At 44.6% G+C, this 19799-nt stretch overlaps 2 protein-coding genes across 2 annotated transcripts; both read left to right on the top strand.

The window, feature by feature from the left end:
• The first annotated feature begins 4276 nt into the window (after positions 1 to 4276).
• On the top strand, positions 4277 to 4681 carry LOC133895138 (pentatricopeptide repeat-containing protein At2g39620-like). Its single transcript, XM_062335321.1, has one exon. The coding sequence runs from the start codon at positions 4277 to 4279 to the stop codon at positions 4679 to 4681; it is 405 nt and encodes a 134-aa protein (XP_062191305.1).
• A 1714-nt stretch (positions 4682 to 6395) lies between these two features.
• Positions 6396 to 7059, top strand: LOC133895596 (NADH-ubiquinone oxidoreductase 20.9 kDa subunit-like). The gene is made up of 2 exons (XM_062336027.1): positions 6396 to 6622; positions 6709 to 7059. Exons 1-2 carry the CDS (start codon positions 6469 to 6471, stop codon positions 6861 to 6863), a joined length of 309 nt encoding a protein of 102 aa, XP_062192011.1. The 5' UTR covers positions 6396 to 6468; the 3' UTR covers positions 6864 to 7059.
• Positions 7060 to 19799: the final 12740 nt, after the last annotated feature.

Here is a 19799-nt window from a genome sequence, read left to right as displayed (position 1 = left end):
TATCGTATGTTATTGTTTTAAATTTGTCGTCTGTTGGAACGGAGACACACTTTTTGCGCTTACAATGGGTGACATGAGTCCAAATGTGTGATTTTTCAAAATAGATGTTTAGTTTTGTAATTTTTTTTTATATAAGAAGTATCTCTACTATTTAAAAAGTATAGTGGTCATCTTTCCCAGATAGGTAGGATGTCTAATCTTTCTCTTGATTTTTTTAATAATATTATTTTATTAAAAAATTATAAAAATAATAGTTAAATTTAAAAATTATAAGAATAGATACCTGTTGGTACGTGGAATACCAACACATGACCTATCGGTATTCTGCATAACGACAGCTTACGTGGTACTGGACCTGAGGACCTGTCGACACACAGAATATCGACAATTTCTAGGCCCAGCTAAAGAGGTGTGCCACGTAGGATATTCGTGTAGCGTACCGGTCTGTCGATATTCTATATGTCGATACATGACGTGTCATGAACTGTTGGCATGCGGAATACCGATAGGTGCCACATTAGGTATGTTGGCATTTGAATACCGACATGCCTTTAATATTAGCCTGGTCGTCGATTCATTTTCTGTTCCTCGTCTTCCACGTGCGTAGTCCAGTAGAGAGCGACGACGACGGGCGAGAGCGGTGGCGACTGCGCGCGAGAGTGAGGCGGTGACGGGCGGGAGCAGACCGGCGGGTGACGACCATGCTTCAACAACTGGCAACGCATGACGGCCTCGACCGATAGCGAGCAACCCGACAACAGCGGTGATGATCTTGTATTTTTTTTTATAAGAAATAATAGTAAATAGTAAGAATAGAGTAGGAAAAATTAGTATATATTATTTAGAGTAGAGTAGGAAAAATCTAGGATAGAGTAGAAAAAAATAGAAAAGTTAGGATAAAAAATTAAGAATAGATTAAATCTAGTTTGGAAATTTACTATAGTTATAAAAATTAGTATAGTTAGGTAGAACATTTAGTATAGTTTAAAATATAGGTTAGAATAGTTTGAGGTAGTTCGATAATGTAAGAATATTTCAATTTTTTTGAATATTTAGATAATTTAGTGTTAGAAACACTTAGAAAAATAATAGGAAATTAGTTAGAGAAATGTCGAGTAGAGTAGATAATTAGGAGGATAAGGATATGAAATTTAGAGTAGAGTAGGTATGATTCAGAAATTAGTTATATATATATAGAAAATATAGTATAATTAGTTAGAAAATATAGAGTAGTTAGAAAAGTTCAAATATTTCGGTAATATAGAGTTAAATATATTATTTAATATGATTTGAAAATTTGATATTATTAGATGTACATATTTTTTTGTCAATGTATGAATTGTATATTTGAATTATTTTGGATTTTCGTAGTATTGTATTTAGAATGTAAGGAGGAAAATATGATTCATTTAGAATTTAGAATAGAAAAATTTAGATACGTCTAGAATAGATAATTTAGCACAAAGCATGCATAGTTTGTAATTTTTTATAATCTTTAGTGGTTTTAAGTCGAACTGTTATGAATAAGTATTACAAATATTCCATAGTTGTAGGATATTTAGAATAGAAATGAAGTAATCATTTTTTACAATATATTTAGAATGATATAGTGTTAACAAAAAGAGTATGTTAGTGATGATATTTGATGGTTATGTAGAATACAAGTGATGAGGTTGAATAGAATTTATGGTTGAAATGAGATTTTTTCCACTGTATCCTTGTAGAAGCGAGCGATGTTGTGTCCATAGAAGCTGAACCTAGTATGTAGAAGTTGGTGGTGAAAATATTATCCATGAGGAGGTGAAAGAGAGTGTGGTTCTAGAGGTACCTTTGTAGACTAGTGCACTGTTTGAGATACAGATTGCAAGAGAAGAACGCAACGACAGGGAAGAAAATCAGGCGACGACACATGCTGATTAGGGAGAGTAGGACGAGGTATTAGTGAACCAGATGGAGGCAGATAACGATGAGTTCCGTACATTTCTGGACTTAGTGCAAGAATCTCGGAAGAATGGTTGAATTTGCTTTGGAGAAGTTGACGGTGAATGATGGACACAAGTCTATATGGGAGTATGATTCCATCGTGGTGACCAAAGGCCAGATATTTCATGATAAGTTCTATCTGCAGTATGTAGTAAAAAGATGATGTTTCTCAGAGGCGAGGGAGTTCAAGGTGTTAATATCTAATCCTTGGACATACGACGTCAAATGTTTATCTCAAGGTTGCATTTGGTGAGTTAATAAATTCTTATTGAAGTGTGACACAGTATGGTTAGCGTCTATCGTTGAGCTACATACTTGCAATTTGAGCCGACCTCTGTGCGCACAGGAACATGAGCGCTGATTACGTTGCAAACGTGATGTTATATATTATTCTTTGTGTTTTATTTCTCTCATATTCAACTTTTATTTTGCATATTCTGCATTGTATTTCTATGTGCTTGTCGTATTCATTATGCTATGCAGTATAATATTTTTTTGCTTTTAGGTATGGAGCACATCGACCCTGTGATCGATACGACGCATCCGGTTGGACCGTCTGGCGCCAGAATCAGAGGACTGGAAAGTGCGACAACACCTAGAGAGGTATCTACTGTGGTTGTTTGGGTGGGTCCTCTTCACCTGCACGCACACAGCCACCGTCGATAGGTGGTTCATCTTCTTCATGCAGTAGATTACGGACGATCCCCTAGAGCAGGTCCCTCGGTATAGTTGGGGCTCCGCAGTTACATGCTGACTCCTGGTTTTGGCTCGGGTGCTTCCGTTACAGGTTCATCATTACCAATGGTATCACTCGGGATTGTATCTTTTAAGTCAACAATACTGTGATGCATGGTATTTGACATAGTTGTGCCATGCAGCAATTCCACCCTCCTTCGACGTAGTGTCTGGCTCGTCGCACTCCATGACGGATGACTGGTTGACGGAGCCAGCTGACGAGGAGGGCCTGTCACAGACAGTGGAGGCACCTTCACCAATGCAACCGTCGCAAGTCGACCTTGCCACTCCTGCTGACGCTGCACGACCTCGGCACCCTCCGCACGACCCCTTTACATTCTCCACCAACCAAGTGCATCAGAGAGCAGCTGGTAGACGGAGGGTGGCGATCGTGCGCATCAAGTGCGCCCGTGGCCATGGCGACGCCCATTTACTATGTCATTAGACAATACTTATACATGTCTATGTTATTTCTATTATGTTATTTCTAACAGTCCGTATGATAATAGATAGAACTAGGTCTAAAATAGCAGCTAGCCTTAGTAGTCCGTACGGTAGGACGCAAGTAGCCTAGTTCCTCTGGTCCATAAAAATTCAAGTGACCTGTCTGCCTAGCATATTTAGCTGTTTGCTTGTTTCATGTTTTCTTCCGTACAGACAGTCTAGTTTCTTGCATTTCGTGGGACTACAACTCCAAGGCGTCCCGCATGCTCGTAGCTTTGATTGAGGACATGCATCAGCCATTGCCATATGAGTTTTTGTCGTTGATTTTTCTTCTCTATAGTTTCTACTTCACCTTAAATAGATCCGATGTTGAGATCGCACGTTTGAAATATGGAAAGGTCCCCGCTTGCTCCGGCGACCAATGGGTCCAGTGTTTGTACTGTGGTGCTAGCACCTGTGAGCAGATAGCTTCAAAGCTACTATGGTTGCAAGCTAGCTGTTGCATGTACCGATGAGTAACTAGAGCTGCACGCAGCAAGTTGTACATAGGCATATGAGTATCTCTACCTAGCTAATATGCATTAACGCAAGCATACGTGCATGTACTCTAATCCCTCACAATTTTGTTCAGCATTTACGATAATATTGTTCCAGCTTACCGTAACGGATGTATTCCAAGTTGTTCAAGCTTATCGTAAATGCTTGTGGACTCTACCCAAAATATTATCTTTGTAATTAATATATAAATATTTCAATATTTATGTTCAATGAGACCTCGCTTTTAGTTTCGCCCTGGGCCACTGAAATCTCAGGACCAGCCCTCCCCCCACCTATATTCTCCTTGCCACCACGACGACGGCAACGAGCACGAGCCCCACCACCGCCTCCGCTCGCCGCCCTCACCCTACCGGTACCAGGCCCTCAAGGAAGCCCTTGCCGGCGTCATCGACCACCCTGCCACCGGTGCCAGCGACTAACGTCGCCTGCACGCGCCAGCGACCACCGTTGCCCACACGCACTCGCCGTCGTCTCCGGCCTCGCTGCCAACGGCTACCTCGCTTCCCTCTTTGTCTCTCGCTACTCTCGCCTCGGCGACCCCAATGCCGCACGGGGGATGTTTGACGCCGCCTCCGCGACCTCCTCCGCGTCGTCGCCACCCAAGCCGCTCCTCTACAACACGATGCTCCGAGGCTACCTCACCTTGGGCCTCCCGCGCGAGGAGGCCGCGCTCTTCCGCGACATGCCGTCCCACTGCGCCCCATACCGCCACACGTTCCACCTCGCCGCCGCGGCGTGCACGCGCGCCTCGCCGGAGGAGGCCGAGCTTGGCCGGCGTATCGAGAGTGCTGCTGCGGCCAGAGGGTTCACGTCCGACCTCCTGGTCACGACGGCCCCGATTGGGATGCACGCCAAGGCCGGGGACATGGGCGCCGCACGCAGGATGTTCGACGGAATGCCGATGTTGGACGCCGTGGCGTGGAACGCGGTGATGGTGGGTACACCCGCGCGGGGTTCCTGAGATTGGCCTTGGAGATGTTCAACTGGATGATCTCTGCGGACGGGGTGTGGCCGACCGAGGCGACTATTGTGAGCTTGGTATCTGGTTATGCAGGTTTCGGTTCTTGGAAGGGCTGTGGTATGATGCACGGCATAGTTAGGCACCTCTTGTCCTTGGATCCAGAAAATAGAGCTAACTATATGATGCTTGCTGATATTTACGTTTCGCTTGGGAGAAGGGACGATGCCGATGATGTCGTGAGGCTATTAATGTCAAGAGAACTAGAGTTGAGACCAGGCTGTAGCTGGACTGAAGGTGGCTAAAGCTTGCAATACATTCTAGAAGGTATGCTTTAAGTTTATAAGTGTGAATTAGCATTCAAAGATCACTGTGTGTTTATTAGAGTAGCTTAACAGCATTGAGCATACAGATATAAATGTGTTGGGTGTGCCCAATAATTCGCTCCACCTAGGTTCCTAAATGTCATCTAGCATAATCAATGAATCTTATGTAGCTTTAATTCCTGTATCCATATGAATTAATTACACATATGAATAATCACCTCATCCTCTCTATGTAAATTATCCAAATAATATCCTAAGATTATACACTAATACTTTGATATAATAATTATCATGACATATTGTTAAGATAATATCAATTTAATAAAGTACCTCGACTATAGAAACTCAACAGGAAGCGAATTTACTCCATTTTGCACAATAATCAGGCCCTACAACTTTATTATGTAACATCTAGCGGTTCTCGCACCATTCTGTGTCCTACCTCTATGTCCTGCCCTCCTCATATTCTGCTCGCTCCTAGCCCACGCCTGGGCTTCCACCTGTCTTCCTCCACCAAATTACTCTCTTCAAATCACGTCTTGGTTTCTAAACTTTCGGCTCCCGTTGCAAAAACAGTTATAAATGAGCAACAAATCTGTCATGTGACAGCACAGTGAATCACTTCTTAGATTCATTGATATAAGCAATATCTATGTATATGTTTTATATCATCTTGTGCAAATTTTATTTCTGTTACAATGTACGAGTACTCAACTAGTAAAAACTAAAAAAGCTCCGTCACTTACAAGGCCGGGCATTAGGGCTTATTTGGTTTTTGGCTCCAACAGACCAAGTCAAAATTTGGTGAGAAAAGGAGCCAAGTCAAATCTAGACAATGCTAAATTTTAGTTGTTAAAATGACGTTTGATTCGTGACCAAGTCAAATTTGAGATAAATGTCAAAATTAGAGGAAAAAATAGTGTTTGGATTACAGCCATGCCAAAGTCTGACAAAACCTTCGGTATGACATATGGGTCTTACTTGCAATAGTTTTTTTTCACCAAAATATAGTTGAGATCTTGTTTTGTAGATCTAATTATAAGAAATATTATGGTAGAAAAATCATACATTGAATATACGGTTTAGAAGATAATAGTTTAGACTTCTCCCGTGGTGCCACGTCACACAGAGCAGCTGGGCATTTTTGCTAGCCAGCTCGGGCGGCCGATTTGCCTAGCTGTGTGAAAAAAAAATTGGCATGCCAAAATTTCTTTAGACCAGCCAAAATTTGATTCCTAACCAAAGGAAGGCCTAAATAACTAGGCAAGATCGAAATTTGGCTGGGCCAGCTTTGGTCACGATCCAAACAGCCTCTAGCAGTCCAGATAGGCCCAGCCCAAATTGGCCCATTACTGTGCTGCGCGACGCCACTACCCGTCTACCTCTGAGAAGGACGGCCGCGACCACCCGCCCCCCTCCTCGCGACCAAATCTGCCGTCTCCGCCCGCCGCCGCCGCGAGCGCGATGAACACGGACATCACCGCGTCGGTGAAGCCGGAGTACCCGGTGGTGGACCGCAACCCGGCCTTCACCAAGGTGGTCGGCAACTTCTCCGCGCTCGACTACCTCCGCCTCTCCACCATCTCCGCCGTCTCCGTCACCGTCGGCTACCTCTCCGGTTCGCCCCCCTCATAGATTTCCTTCCCAAGCCCTAGCTCTCACTTCACCCGCCCTCGAAAGCTCAGACCCGCGCTCCTGGTGCAGGGATCAAGCCCGGGATCCGCGGGCCGTCGATGGTGACGGGCGGGCTTATCGGGGTCATGGGAGGGTTCATGTACGCCTACCAGAACTCCGCCGGACGTCTCATGGGGTTCTTCCCTAACGACGCTGAGGTCGCGCGCTACAAGTACAAGCTGTAGTGGCCTCACTGTCTCCGTCTATGTTGTGGCAAGTGCTACACCTTTATCTTCCCTAACCTCCTGTTAGCTTCAGTTCTTGATCTGGCACTGTATTGCCTTGAGTGAATAAATGTGGTATCTCGATGATACAATTTAGCTCCTCTTGTTATGCCGTTTTGGTGAACTTGTGGATTTGAAATTGATTTATACTTTGGAACTTGGTGTTTGTTGTGTCATGTTGGATGTTATCCTGTCACTTTTAGGGAGTGTGATTTTCGTAGCCTCAAATGATAAGCTGGTGGGTTTGGTTGGATGTGGGAAAAGACATCAAAGATTGTTTGTGCGGGGAATTACCTGGTGCCCCCAGAAGATGGCTTGTGAATTTGTTGCGCATGCATTTTCAAGAAGTTTGGGGTTGGAAGATAGGTGGTAGTATTAGGGCGCAATAAGAAATCAGTGTTTTGCTAATCCGGTAAACAAATAAATTGCTCTGCAAATCGATCTGATCCACCTTTTGTTAGTTGTATTGGCAGCTGTGCTTCCAGTTATTTTGAGCTGATGTAAAACAATGTCAGATATTCCCCTTCACTTTTGTTCAACTTATGTGATTCACTAACAAAAAAAAAAAAGTTATAAAGTGCCGGTATGTGTCATCCTAAGACATAATAGAAGTACCCCATGCTCGTGTTGCTGTATTCTTTCTCTTAGCTTGGTTAAAAAGAGACAACTTACCAGATACCTGTCTTGATTGAATTATACTTTGTGAATTGTGATGATCACATTGGAGCTGAAGTGACGTGGTTCACTGCACATAGTAGGTTTCAATCAGAGAGAAACCTTTATATGTCTAGGACTCTAGGCTGCTTAGCTGGTCTGCCTCGTACTAGAATGAAGATGGTGGGATTTCATTTCGAGAGAAGTCCTAGCTTTGGGGATATGTCTAAGTTGCTGAGCTAACTACCTCAAGAATGATACAATGATTATATAGTTAAGAGCAATCAATAAGTTGAGTTAAATCGTTGTCCCCTTAATTGGTGACCTTCAAGTTTTTGTCTTCTTAAAAGAATAGATTTACCATATCTAATTGCTAGCTTCAGTCAAAAGGTTATGTGACTTTGTTATGGAAATATAATTCGTGTTTGGCATAAGTTACACTCAAGGTTAAACATAACTACTAGAGCATTACCAAATACAAATTTTTGGTCTCCCTTCGTTTTCTTCTTTCTTTCTTTTTTATTTGAGATGTTTGAATGGGATTTTCTTTCACCAATACTATCAAAATGCTGAGAAAATGCTGATGTTTCCACTTGATTTTAATCACTGCCACTTTACCTGAGCACTGTCATGCAGTCGATCAATTATTGAGTTTCTGCTAGTATATCAAGGAGCTTCTGCAGTTCCATTTCACCCTCCATTAACGTCAAGGTCGCGCTACAAATACAAGCTGTAGTGGCCTCACTGTCTCTGTCTCTGTTGTGGCAAGCCTTACACCTTTATCTTCCCTGACCATCTGTTAGCTTCAGTTCTTGATCTGGGCACTGTATGTCCTTGAGTGAATAAATCTGGTATGTTAATGCTACAATTCAGCTCCTCTTGTTATGCTTTGGTGAGAATTTGATCGCTGTTTTGGTGAACTTGTTGATTTGAATGTGATCTCTTCTGTGGAACTTGGTAGTTCTTGTTTCAGTTTGGATGTTATCCTGTCAGGATTGGGGAGTGTGGTTTTCTTAGCCTCAAGTAGTAAGCTGGTGGGTTGGTTGACTGTGGGGAAAGGCCATCAAAGAGTATTGAGATAATTTGTGTGTATGGGGAATTACCTAGGGTTCCCCAGATAGCTTGTGAATTTGTCGCCTACGCATCTTCAAGAATTTTGGGGTTGGAAGATTGATGGCAGTATTAGGGAGCACACAAAAATTTATAATTCTGTCTAAAAGGATGCGGACTAATCTTGAGATCTGCTGGTACTGGTAATATGTCCAAGAAAACCTGAACTCCAGTTTTATATTCTTGTTTTGCTACCTTAGTTAAGAAATCAGCCAACATTGTACTGATATTCTTGCACTACTAATTATGGTAAACTAGCTTGCAAAAATTCTACAAGATCTATGCTTCACTCCAGTGCAATAGCAGTAGATTTGTGATGTCTAGTTGGCATCAGAAGTTCAAAGAACTCTAGGGGAGGTAAATGACATGCAGTATCACAATGTGGGACAGTATGCAGTGCTTCCATAGGAAATGCACTTCATAAAATGATCTTGAATAACTGAGCTCTGCTACTGCTTACTTGCAAAAGCTGCTAACCTTTCAGTGTGTATCCGATGCCTATAGGTTCTCTATTTTACGTTCTTCTCGTACCTTTCCTCTATGCATCAGCTCAGGCCCATCTATGGTGTTTCTTGTTGGCATTCAACAATTTGCCTCGTGTACTGCTGCTTTTTTTAAGAGAAAAATATCATATAGTTTCCGGTACCGTACAAATGGCACTTGCTGTTGGTGGCGGCCCGGCAGGTTAAGGCTATCTTCGATAAATATTTAAAAAATTATCTCATATTACATTATTATAGTATCTTTTAATATAATAATAGTATCTTTTATGTTTTCTATTTTTAACGGCGACTTTATTTTTTCTTTTATTACTTCCATTCTCATTCTCCGTTTGAACCTATGTGTGAGTCTTTATAAACAGTAATAAAGAGAAGATAGATAGTATACCCGGTCCCTTTCGTATCACTGTTTAACTGGATATCGCTGCTGTTGAAGATGGCAGCAGACCCTAAGGGGCAGCCCTGTAATACTGGATGTCGGCATCGCTGTTGCATTGTAGTACTTGATTTTGGTGCTGCTGGAGATGCCCTCAATCAACCTGTACAAACAAGCATGGACTATTCGCGTGACCCTATTCTCATGGCCGTTCACACCCTTATCTACGGATCCGGCTCCTCTGATGGGTGAAGATGGGTCACGGATAAAGAGTGACATGAGCGGTATTTTATCTATCGACAAATAGTAATTTTTTAGTGGTCACTGCACGAAGACACTGCAACAAGCGGTGATTGTATGTACTGTAGCCACTGTTTAGTACTGGAACATAGGAAAGTCGCAATCACATCCTTCAGCACGTCCGAGGAGCCGGATCATCTGGCACTAGCTGGGTGAATCTCTTGGAGAGAATTTCTAAAATAAAAAATTACAAATATATATGACCGTTATAAAAAATTAAAAATCTAAACTTCTATTATCTCTCATCCTTTCAGCAGGTAATAAATTAAAAAAATATGTTCTAATACTTTAAAATTTAAAATACTACTTCTTTCGATCATAAATACATATCATTTTAGAAAAAATTCGGTTAAACTTTCAAAACTTTAACCAACAATAGCTTTTAAAATATTTAATTTAAAAATCTTAAAATTATATATGTAGATTTATCTTAATTTTTTTTCATAATGTCAATAATTTAATAGATTCTATAAATATATTCTAATAAAAAATAGTGATCAAAACTATGTATTGAATACCAGATCTTATCTAAAATAATATGTATTTAAAATGGTAACAAAATTTTTTGAAAAAATTATATGGTGTAGATGATAGCTAGCTCCAAAAAAATTTTTGCAACTCAAACAATTTTTTTTAAGATAGGCGTATATATTTGAAATTTTTCATTAAAAAATATAAAAATAAAATTCCTCTTGTGCTACTTGAATGGGCCGAGGCCCAAAATGGGGAAACCGTGGGCTTCTTCTTCTGTGGCGGCAGAGGGCCAGGCGGGCCTTAGAACTTAGCCTTGGCTGCCGAATATTTCCCAGGGCTAAAATAAAATCAGGCCACGGCCTATGGAGAAATTCTCCATGGGTCAGCTAAACAAACAGCGCCTGGAGCGGTGGGGCGGCCGCAACGGTGGTGCCGGCCGGCAGCGTCAGCGGCGCCGGGGGATGCGGCCGAGATCGTTCGAGGCGACCGACTCCTTTGGTCTTTATTGCATAGAGGCGCGTACACCCTAACTCACTTGCAGGGTATCCCTCGCCGCCATCGTCTGGCCGCACGCTTCCTGTTCGACGAAACGCTCCCGAGGACGGCGCCGGTCTGGCCCTGTGGACGGGCGGCGGGTCAGCTGCCGTCCGCCGCGAGTTGCGGTGCCGATCCATTCCTGCTGCAGCCGCACCTGGAGGACAGGCAGCTGTGCTGTGCTGACTGAAATGGTCCCGCGGAGCGTGTGGTCTCGGTGCCGACAGATCAAAGTAGGTTTTTGTTAACCCTCCTCTGGCACTTACTTTGATCTGTTCACTTTTGATGCCCATTTGATATGGTTTTCTGCCCATCTCGGACATTGCATTGCCGACAAGAAAATGCGCAGCTGAAACAATGCTGAGGGCCGGCTTCAGGAACTGAGCACACGAGGATGCTCACCTAACTTTATCCTTGTTTGCATGTTGAATGATGGCATAGGGACGGTATTTTATAGTTGTTTAAGCGCAAATCACGAGTACAAGGACAACATTGTTGGTGCATTAGCTGTAACCTTCCCCAGTTGCTACCTCCAATTCAGTTCATGACTTCACTGGTCAAGTGGTGCAGGTATCATATAATATCACAAATCTTACCAGGGAAAAGACGGTTGGGGAGAGTTCTAAGTATGCAACTTTGTCCTGTGTCTCAGAGCAAAACCTAGTTCCTTCAATACATCCCAGTATTCTGCTTCAAAATGGCCGTCCTAAAATACATAGCTTTAGGCAGTCAGGTGACGTATGTAGACATAAAGATGATGCATCAGATAGGAAAATCTGAAGAAACTCAGCAAAACCATCTCATTTTCCAAATCAGGAGAAACTTTCAAGCATGTGTAACCATCAACCACATGCTATTGTCAAAAATCTCCCCTCCTTTGCTTAGATAAAGGTGAGGACATGGAATGTTTTGGGAGGACCAATCACTCTCTCACATCACCAATACAACAACACCAACACCTGCACCACCACCAACAGCCTTTGTCCCAAGCAAGTTGGGGTAGGCGAGTAGAGGATGGCTCCCTCTCCCTCTCGCCTCTGTTCCGCCCACATCGCCTTGCCCTCCAAAATCACCCTAACACCCTGCTATGTGCATGCTTGCCATGGATCCTCTTGCTGATTCGATGGCTCCAGCCTGAAGATATGGGAGATCGACCGCTAGCAATGACGAAGGATTGGGACCTCTCCCCTGGAAGAAGGTTTTAGGCGGAGGTCCTCACCCATTTTGGCTCAACGGTACACCACCCCTCCTCATCCACTGATGGCTATTTCTTCATGGTTGCAATCTTTCAAAGGTACATCTTCCAGCACACGTGTTCGGCGGTGAGCTAGGCGCTCAATGCCGTTCTTGGTGGTTCTCCAGCGGGCTTTTATGTTCGTTTGGAATCGGATAGTCACTTTCGTTTCTTGGTTGCTTCTAAGCATGTGGGGTTTCTCATTTATAAGCTTAAGCGTACTACTACTGATCATTTCAACATCTACTTCCATCTCTGGAGGACCGGAGGACCGGACTAGGTCCGAGAATGTTGTTCTTGGTCTAGAGAAGAGGCTAGTTAATGGACCCTAGTTACGCATAGGCGGAAATCGAGACCAAAATCCAATTCCTACCCCAAAAGGGTCTCATTTGCTCTCTCTTTGGTGCTTCCTTCTCCTCCCAGGAAGGCGTCTCCTCCTTCCTCGTGTTCTTCCTTGAGGATAGGCCATATCGCTTGCTCGGTGTTGCATGATTCTATTCTTTCGTGTTTGTTCTCGGGGCCTTCTTTTCTCTCCTGGTTCAAACCTAATTCCTGTCCAGAATTTTTTTCCCTTTTGAAAAGGAGCATGCAACTCTGTGAGAAAGGTCATTTCAACCAGCGTGCTGTCAACCCCTTGTGCCCTCAACAACCCAATAGTCTGAAGGCTAGTCTCACATCGAAGTAGAGAGTAGAGGTAGCAAGAGATCCTAGTGAGCAGGAAAGGAGATCATTTCCTTCTGTTCCCAAGGCAAGAAGGTTGAGTGCCCAAGACACTGCTTCGGGAACCGCTCGTAGGCCCTCCAAACCTTCTCGAGGTAGTGTTGCTAAGGCCAATTCAGCTGAGTCCATCTCCCCCGCTTGCCCCAAAAGTTTTGCTTTGGGCCACAACTTCAGAGACTATAACAATGGTACAAGATGCAAAGGTTGCTTCAATTACTAGCATAAGAAATCGGATTGTCTTATTTCGAGTTTTAAGTGCAATTGGAAATGGAAGCCTAAATCCTCAAGGATGTGCCAACCCACGTTCTCCTCCTCTGTGGATTGTTCTAGCCCAAGTACCAGTCCAACTACCTTCACTATCACGTCTAGGCTTTCTTCATCGCGCCCACCGTTCCTCTAAAAACCACAAGCCTCAAGCTCTTCGGTGACCCTTCATCTCCCATAGCCACTTGCACTCCCATCACCTCTATTACTCCATACACCCTCCCACTCTCTTAGCTCTTCACCCCGAGTTCTTCCATGGCCAACTTCGCGATTGACCCGCTGCGTTTCATCCCACCTGAAATGGTGGTCGACGATGGAGGCCTGAATCGCCTTGCTAGATCGTGGGTTTTTCTGGCTGGAAACCGTCTCATTACGCATGAAGAATATGTATTGTCTATGGATGATGCTGAAGTTCTACAGCCGGTAGATTACAAATCCTTCGCTCAGCAGATCAGGTAGTACATCGAGGATCACCTGCATTTCAGGTGCTTTACTCCTGTCCTCATCCACACGTGATTGCTTTGCTCCAACTCAGAGATGTCTTCCAGAGGGATAGACTATTCTTTGGTAATCCTCATATCATCAATGTCACTGCCATCAGGTTTATAGAGCATGAAGCTCTCAATTTCAAGAATTCCACATATTTGAGAATTTGTTGGTTTATGATTTTGGGTTTCTGGCTAGATTACATGAATCTAGCCTACTTGGATCAAGCTTGTGCCTCCTTCAAGAAGTTAGTTCACCGGCATTCTAGTGCAAGAAGCAAGGCATATGTTCTGGTCAAGTGTCTGTTTGACAATACTGAGTCCGTGCCCCGCAGCTTCGTCATTAGGCAGGGCGTCATAATGGGGAGTGTTGGAAGATCTTGTACCTGCCCAGTTTACATCCTAAACAATGAGTTTACGTATCCCCTGCCTGCAGATGAAGATGATGTCCCCTCAACAATGGTAACCCCCACCCCTTCCAACCACCGGTGATCTTGGATGATCTAGAACCAGAGGATGATTAGCCGCAGTAGCAGCTCCGCAGCCTGACCCCGCATGGGACAATGCTGTGGCAGAAATGGAGCAGCAAAAGAATGCTTGGCCAGCTTGGCTACTGGATTTGGTTGCCCCACCTCCAATTCCTCAACACCCGCTTCAGCCCCAAAATGAGCTTGCATCAAATAGTAGCTCTGGCGCGTCAAACATCTGCTCGGACAGTGGTCAAGAGTGGTATCTTCACTTCAAGAACTAGCCGGTGCTTACCCAACACCAGGAGGACCATCAGCTGGTCATCGTTGATTAGCTGGATGTGCAACCAAGCTGGGTTGAGCCCTTATTATCGGAAGAACTTGTTTGGGTGCTCACATCCTCTTTTCTACATGCTTCATCTTCTGCCTCGTGGCGCCAATAGCAACCCAATTCCAGAGGTTGCTCCTTGCACCTCATGGTGGATCTCTCTCTGCAACACGAAAGAAGGTTTGCAGTTAGAATGCTTGATCCCTCCTAGCCGATGATTTGTCCCAAGCGTCTGGCCCCGTGGCGAATTCCCTAGTGTTGGTTGATGACACCCAAGCCTCCTCCCGTGAGACTTCGCGGAAGGACAAGTATGAGTCCAAGGCCAGTAGGCCAATTGTGCAAACCTTCAAGAGGAAAAAGGTGATCAATTGTATCCCACCTAGCAATACTGTTCCCTTCAAGTCCAATAGGAGGCTTGCTCTTCTGTCGAGTGCTCAGGAGCCCCCCTTTTTCTTCAGGAAAGCTTAAGCAGGTGTAAGAGACCGGAGGCCAAGCACCAAGGCTCCATGGGACATGCGACCTCAACAACCACCAATTGGAAGAAGCGGGCCAAAAAGTTCCAAACCCGCCAATGACGCCAACTCTCCCTGATGGTATCCACCTCAGCTCACCCTCGTTCTTGGGTCTATCTAAGTTCCCTTCTCTCGTTGATCTTGGTAGCTTTTCTGATTCCTTCCCTGAAATTTCGATGGAGGCTATCCAGCTGAGAGCAGTGGAGGTCTATGGCATCGCTCTTGAGGAGGTGGTGCCTGGGGTGCTACTAAACCGAGATTGGGAGGATAAAGATCTCCAAGACAACAGCGATCAAGCTCAAGCTTAGTTTTTGATGGACTGCATTACTGTCTCATTCCTAGGATGGTCAGGCTTTTATGTTAGCTTGCTTTTGAACCAGCTATGTCATACCTTCTTTTGGTTCACCCCGAGGTTGCGCTGTAAGGATTTGCGCGTTATCACGCTTATCACCGCCTCTCAATTCCTTTGGCTTCAAGCTGTTCTCCCTCTTCTGATCGCGTGCCATCTGCGTTTTCTTTGTGCGGTCTGGTCATCCTTTTGGGTTTGGGAGTTTGGCTCTGTCTTTAAGATGCTAGTGTCCAGTCTCTTAGGTCTCATACCTCTATCGCTTTTCTGTGGGATTCCTCGTGGCTAGAGTGCCATTATCAAGTTTCACTACTCTACTGTTCAGTTTCCGATAATAGGTTTTACGACCACTAGCAGTCCCTTCCCTTGTGTTGGGGTGCTTATTAGTGCTCTTTTGATGAACCTTTGGCGCCCTAACAATTTCCAACTTATGGTCGGGAGAGGTTTTCTTGCTTCTGAACATGTGCTCAATGAATATACACAATAGAAGTTGGAAGATTCTTAACTGAAACATCAGGGACATCAATGGAGAAGATAAATGGAGGGTGGCTAGGGCCAACATAGAGGAGAGTGTCTGTTCAATTTTCTGTCTCCAAGAGGTAAAGAGAAATTCCTTTGATAGCTCTTACATTAGGAAACTGGCTCCCAAAAGAATCAACAAATTTGCTTTTGTTCCCTCGGATGGAAACACTGGTCGCTTTCTGGTTGCCTCAATTGGGGTTTAGTTCTTGGGCTAGGTGGTTAGCAGCTCTAGTTTTCAAATTACCATTTCTTTCACATCAATGCTTGAAGCCAATGTCTGGAAGCTATCAGCCATTTATTGTCCTTGTCGTGGAGAACCTAAGGAGCTTTTCATCAATTGGTTAGACAATCTGGACCTCCAGGATGATGACAACTAGGTGCTACTAGATGACTTCAATTTGTATAGAAGTTTTGGTGATAGAAACAAGCTTGGAGGTAACATCAATGATATGATCACGTTCAATGATATCATTAGTCAGCTTGGGCTTTTGGAAATCTCTCTTAAGGGTAGAAATTACACTTGGAGTAACATGCAAGAAGATCCCCTCTTAGAGCCGTTAGATTGGTGCTTCACTTTAGTGCTTTGGACCACAAGCTTTCCAAACACACTTCTTATGGCAATGTCCAAGCCAATCTCAGACCATATCCCTTGCTTTGTCCACATTGGAACCAATATTCCTAAAGCTAAAATTTTTAGATTTGAGAATTTTTGGGTTGATCAACCCAAGTTCCTTGATGTGGTGCAAAGTTATTGGAAGGCCAATATTAAGGCAATTGATCCTACTTCCATGCTGGTAGCCAAGATGAAGTTGCTTAGAAGAAATTTGAAGAAATGGAGTAAATCTATCTCATACATAAACTAGATCCTCAAGGAAAGTAATGACTCCCTACTGTCGAATATCTAACTATGGGGTATCTGCGCATAAGGAGTATATCATACACAAACAGGGGTATATATGACGTATATTCGGCAGCTCCAGAGATCACGGAACTGAATCAGCGGTACCTGATACACCCGGAATCCAAGGAAGTACATAGTAGGATGGTTTATATTGGTTATACAACTCGACACGACCAGTATTCAAAACAGAACTATCTACTTGGACGTCAAGGAAGATAACTCCCTATTGACTACGACTGGATAAGAGTCGATACCTCACCCCTATATAAGGTGGAAAGGCTGGGGGGGGGGGGGAGAGGGGACACGAAAGATACGAAAGACACGAAGAAACACACAAGAGAACAAGAGAGAGAGGAAAGCATCAAGGCCCCAACAGAGGAGTTACTTGACAACTTTAGCCCTAGGATAGATTAGATCCAGTCAACTCCTTGTAATAGTCTTAGCCACATTGTTTGTACTCGAGATTATCAATATACGGCAACAACGCCTCCACAGGACGTAGAGTATTGCTCCAATCGGAGGCCCGCACCTATATACATCATTTGTCTCGCCTCCTGATTAATCCCTACACTCGAAGGTACCCAGTCAATTTATGAACATATTATCGGGAACTAATTTTTGACAGTTGGTGCGCTAGGTAGGAGCCTTCTTCTGTTTTGTAGGATTAACAATGCCTTAAGCTCACTCTTGTGTTGGATTCTCTGACACCGTTTTCTACGACCACTTCAAATCGACGACGGACATCTTCGAGTCCCTTCCCATCGACTTGGAAATCATCTTCGGAACTATGGTTTTTTGTTGGGAAGAACAAGGTGGACTGATCCACACCGGTACGCTCGAGTCTAGACCGTTGGATGCGTACCGCGAGGTTGGACATCTCGAGTGGGATCCTGCGGAGCCTAGTGTTCTCCATTGCATGGACACCGACAACGACGAGGGTGGCGACGGTGACTCTAACACTAGCCAGAGTAGTTGAACAAATTGATTCATGTTTATGGCTAGAGGCAAAGACCCCACACCGGTTGATCCAATGGCAATAGATCCAAATGCCATGGTTGACAACGACGCGGAAATTCTTGGAGATTCGGTGACAACCGTGGTTGCCGACGGTACTGGCGCCGAGTTACCACTCGAAAGATCTGCATCTGGAGCCGTACGTGCACCCGACACGACCTTCCACCGGCGGACCACAGGAAGGAAGATGCCTCATGGCCTTTCCCGACGACTTCCAGTGGGCGTACCTACACTCGTAACAGCCCACAGATTAAGAGACAAGCTCCCCCTGAATAGTTATCATGAGGCTTCATCGGCTCGACCGCAACCGAGCCTCGGTAGTGACATATTCAGTACTCCGGATGCTAATGTGTAAGGCTCATCTGATCCTCAGATCCCTTCCAGAATTGGATCCAGCGAATCCACTAACTTCTATGGTCAATCAATACAAGATCATACTCGATGCGGCTTAGAACCAAGTCACTCGAGCAAACAATCCCCACAACTCCAGGCCCCCAGTCGGAACCGTCCCAGCTTGAGGAGCCATGGGCGGGAACACTCTCGAGTAGAGGAATCTTAGACATGAAGCTCAGGTGGTCAAGCCTGAATATGATACTATGGGCTAAACTGTAGCTGCCCTATCCATAGGAGCAGAAATCAGGAAGATCTGAGGAACCATATTCCTCACAACCGGCATGATCTACGTATGGCGATCAAAAATCGCCGTGAGGAACCGCTACTATGACCGCAGATTTACAGGACGAGATGGTCGACATAACTCCCCTACTCGAAGAGATAGGTGTGACAGTCCTCCACCACCTCGTCTTGAAGGGTTTGACGGAGGCTGCGAGGCTTTTGTATGCGAACTTCGGTCAATTCGGTGGCCCGAGAAGTTCAAAGTGGGCCTGATCCAGAAATACGACGAGGAGATAAATCCCAACGAGTGGTTGGAGGTCTACACCACTGTCATTCGAGCAGCCGGTGGTGATAATTGAGTAGTGTCCAATTACTTGTTAATCGCCCTTGATGGACCCGCAAGGTCGTGGTTGATAAACTTGCCGCACAACTCGATTCATTCGTGGGCAGAACTTAAGGCTCAATTTATAGGCAAGTTTCAAGGCACATCCGAGCGCCAGGAATGGAGAATGACCTCCACCAGCTGCATCAAGGCGATGATGAATCCCTTCGAGATTTCATCCGCTGGTTCAGCGACAAGCGTAAAACGATCCCAGACATCTCCGATGAGTCGGTAATCATCACTTTTGAATGAGGTGTTCAGGACATAGATTTATGTGGAAAGATGGCTACTCGGAAGATCCGCACGGTCAAAGAGCTTTTCAAGTTGGCCGACAAGTGCACAAAATGAGCGGTAGCGCAGGTGCGCACTAAAAACCTTCAATCTGGCAAGGACAAACCGGAGTCCTCGAAGAGCGAAGGAAAGAAGAACAAACTCGGTGACAAGTGCAAGGGTCCCGATATGACTATAACTACGGTCGATAGGAGCAAATTACGCAACACTGGGGACAACAAAGGTTTCAATCGCTGTGGCGGAAAGTGGTGTCCCATCCATCAGAGCAACCAACATGATTTCGATGAGCGCTTTGTGTTCAAGAAGAAACTTGATGAAAAGATCAAGGCAAATGCTGAGCGTGGTTATAGGCAGGTTAAGTCAAATGTTGAGGGTGACGAGCCCCAGTTCCACGAGGCTGACCACAGCTTGGCGCACATCTTCGGAGGATCCGCCACGTATGAGTCCAGAAGGCAGTACAAGGCGGTCGAGTGAGAAGTCAACCTGGCCCTAATTGGGCCCACTCGGTATCTCAAGTGGTCAGAACAGTTGATCACCTTTAATAAAATCGACCATCCGGCCATGATACCCCATCCTAGTCGATACCTGATCGTGGTTTAGCCGACCATACTCGACATCAAAGTTTCCAGAACTCTGGTCGATGGTGGTAGTTCCCTTAACCTTATTTTCTCCAAAACCTTGGACAAGATGGGAATTTAGAGATCGGAGCTTAAGGCAGAAGTTGAGCCTTTCCACGATATAACTCCCAACTCATCGACCATGCCTCTCGGCCAGATCGAGCTGCCAGTCACATTTGGTACGCTCGACAACTTCTGTACAGAAAAGCTAACTTTTGATGTCGTGAACTTTGAGACGGTGTATAATGTGA

This window comes from Phragmites australis, chromosome 16 (assembly GCF_958298935.1).
Source record: "Phragmites australis chromosome 16, lpPhrAust1.1, whole genome shotgun sequence".
NCBI lineage: Eukaryota > Viridiplantae > Streptophyta > Magnoliopsida > Poales > Poaceae > Phragmites > Phragmites australis.
This window is presented reverse-complemented; position numbering and strand designations above follow the sequence as displayed.

Coding starts and splice junctions, on each gene's coding strand:
- LOC133895138 (XM_062335321.1), top strand. CDS start 4,277: ATGTTTGACGCCGCCTCCGCGACCTCCTCCGCGTCGTCGCCACCCAAG.
- LOC133895596 (XM_062336027.1), top strand. CDS start 6,469: ATGAACACGGACATCACCGCGTCGGTGAAGCCGGAGTACCCGGTGGTG. Junction 6,623..6,708: donor CACCGTCGGCTACCTCTCCG/GTTCGCCCCCCT, acceptor CTCCTGGTGCAG/GGATCAAGCCCGGGATCCGC.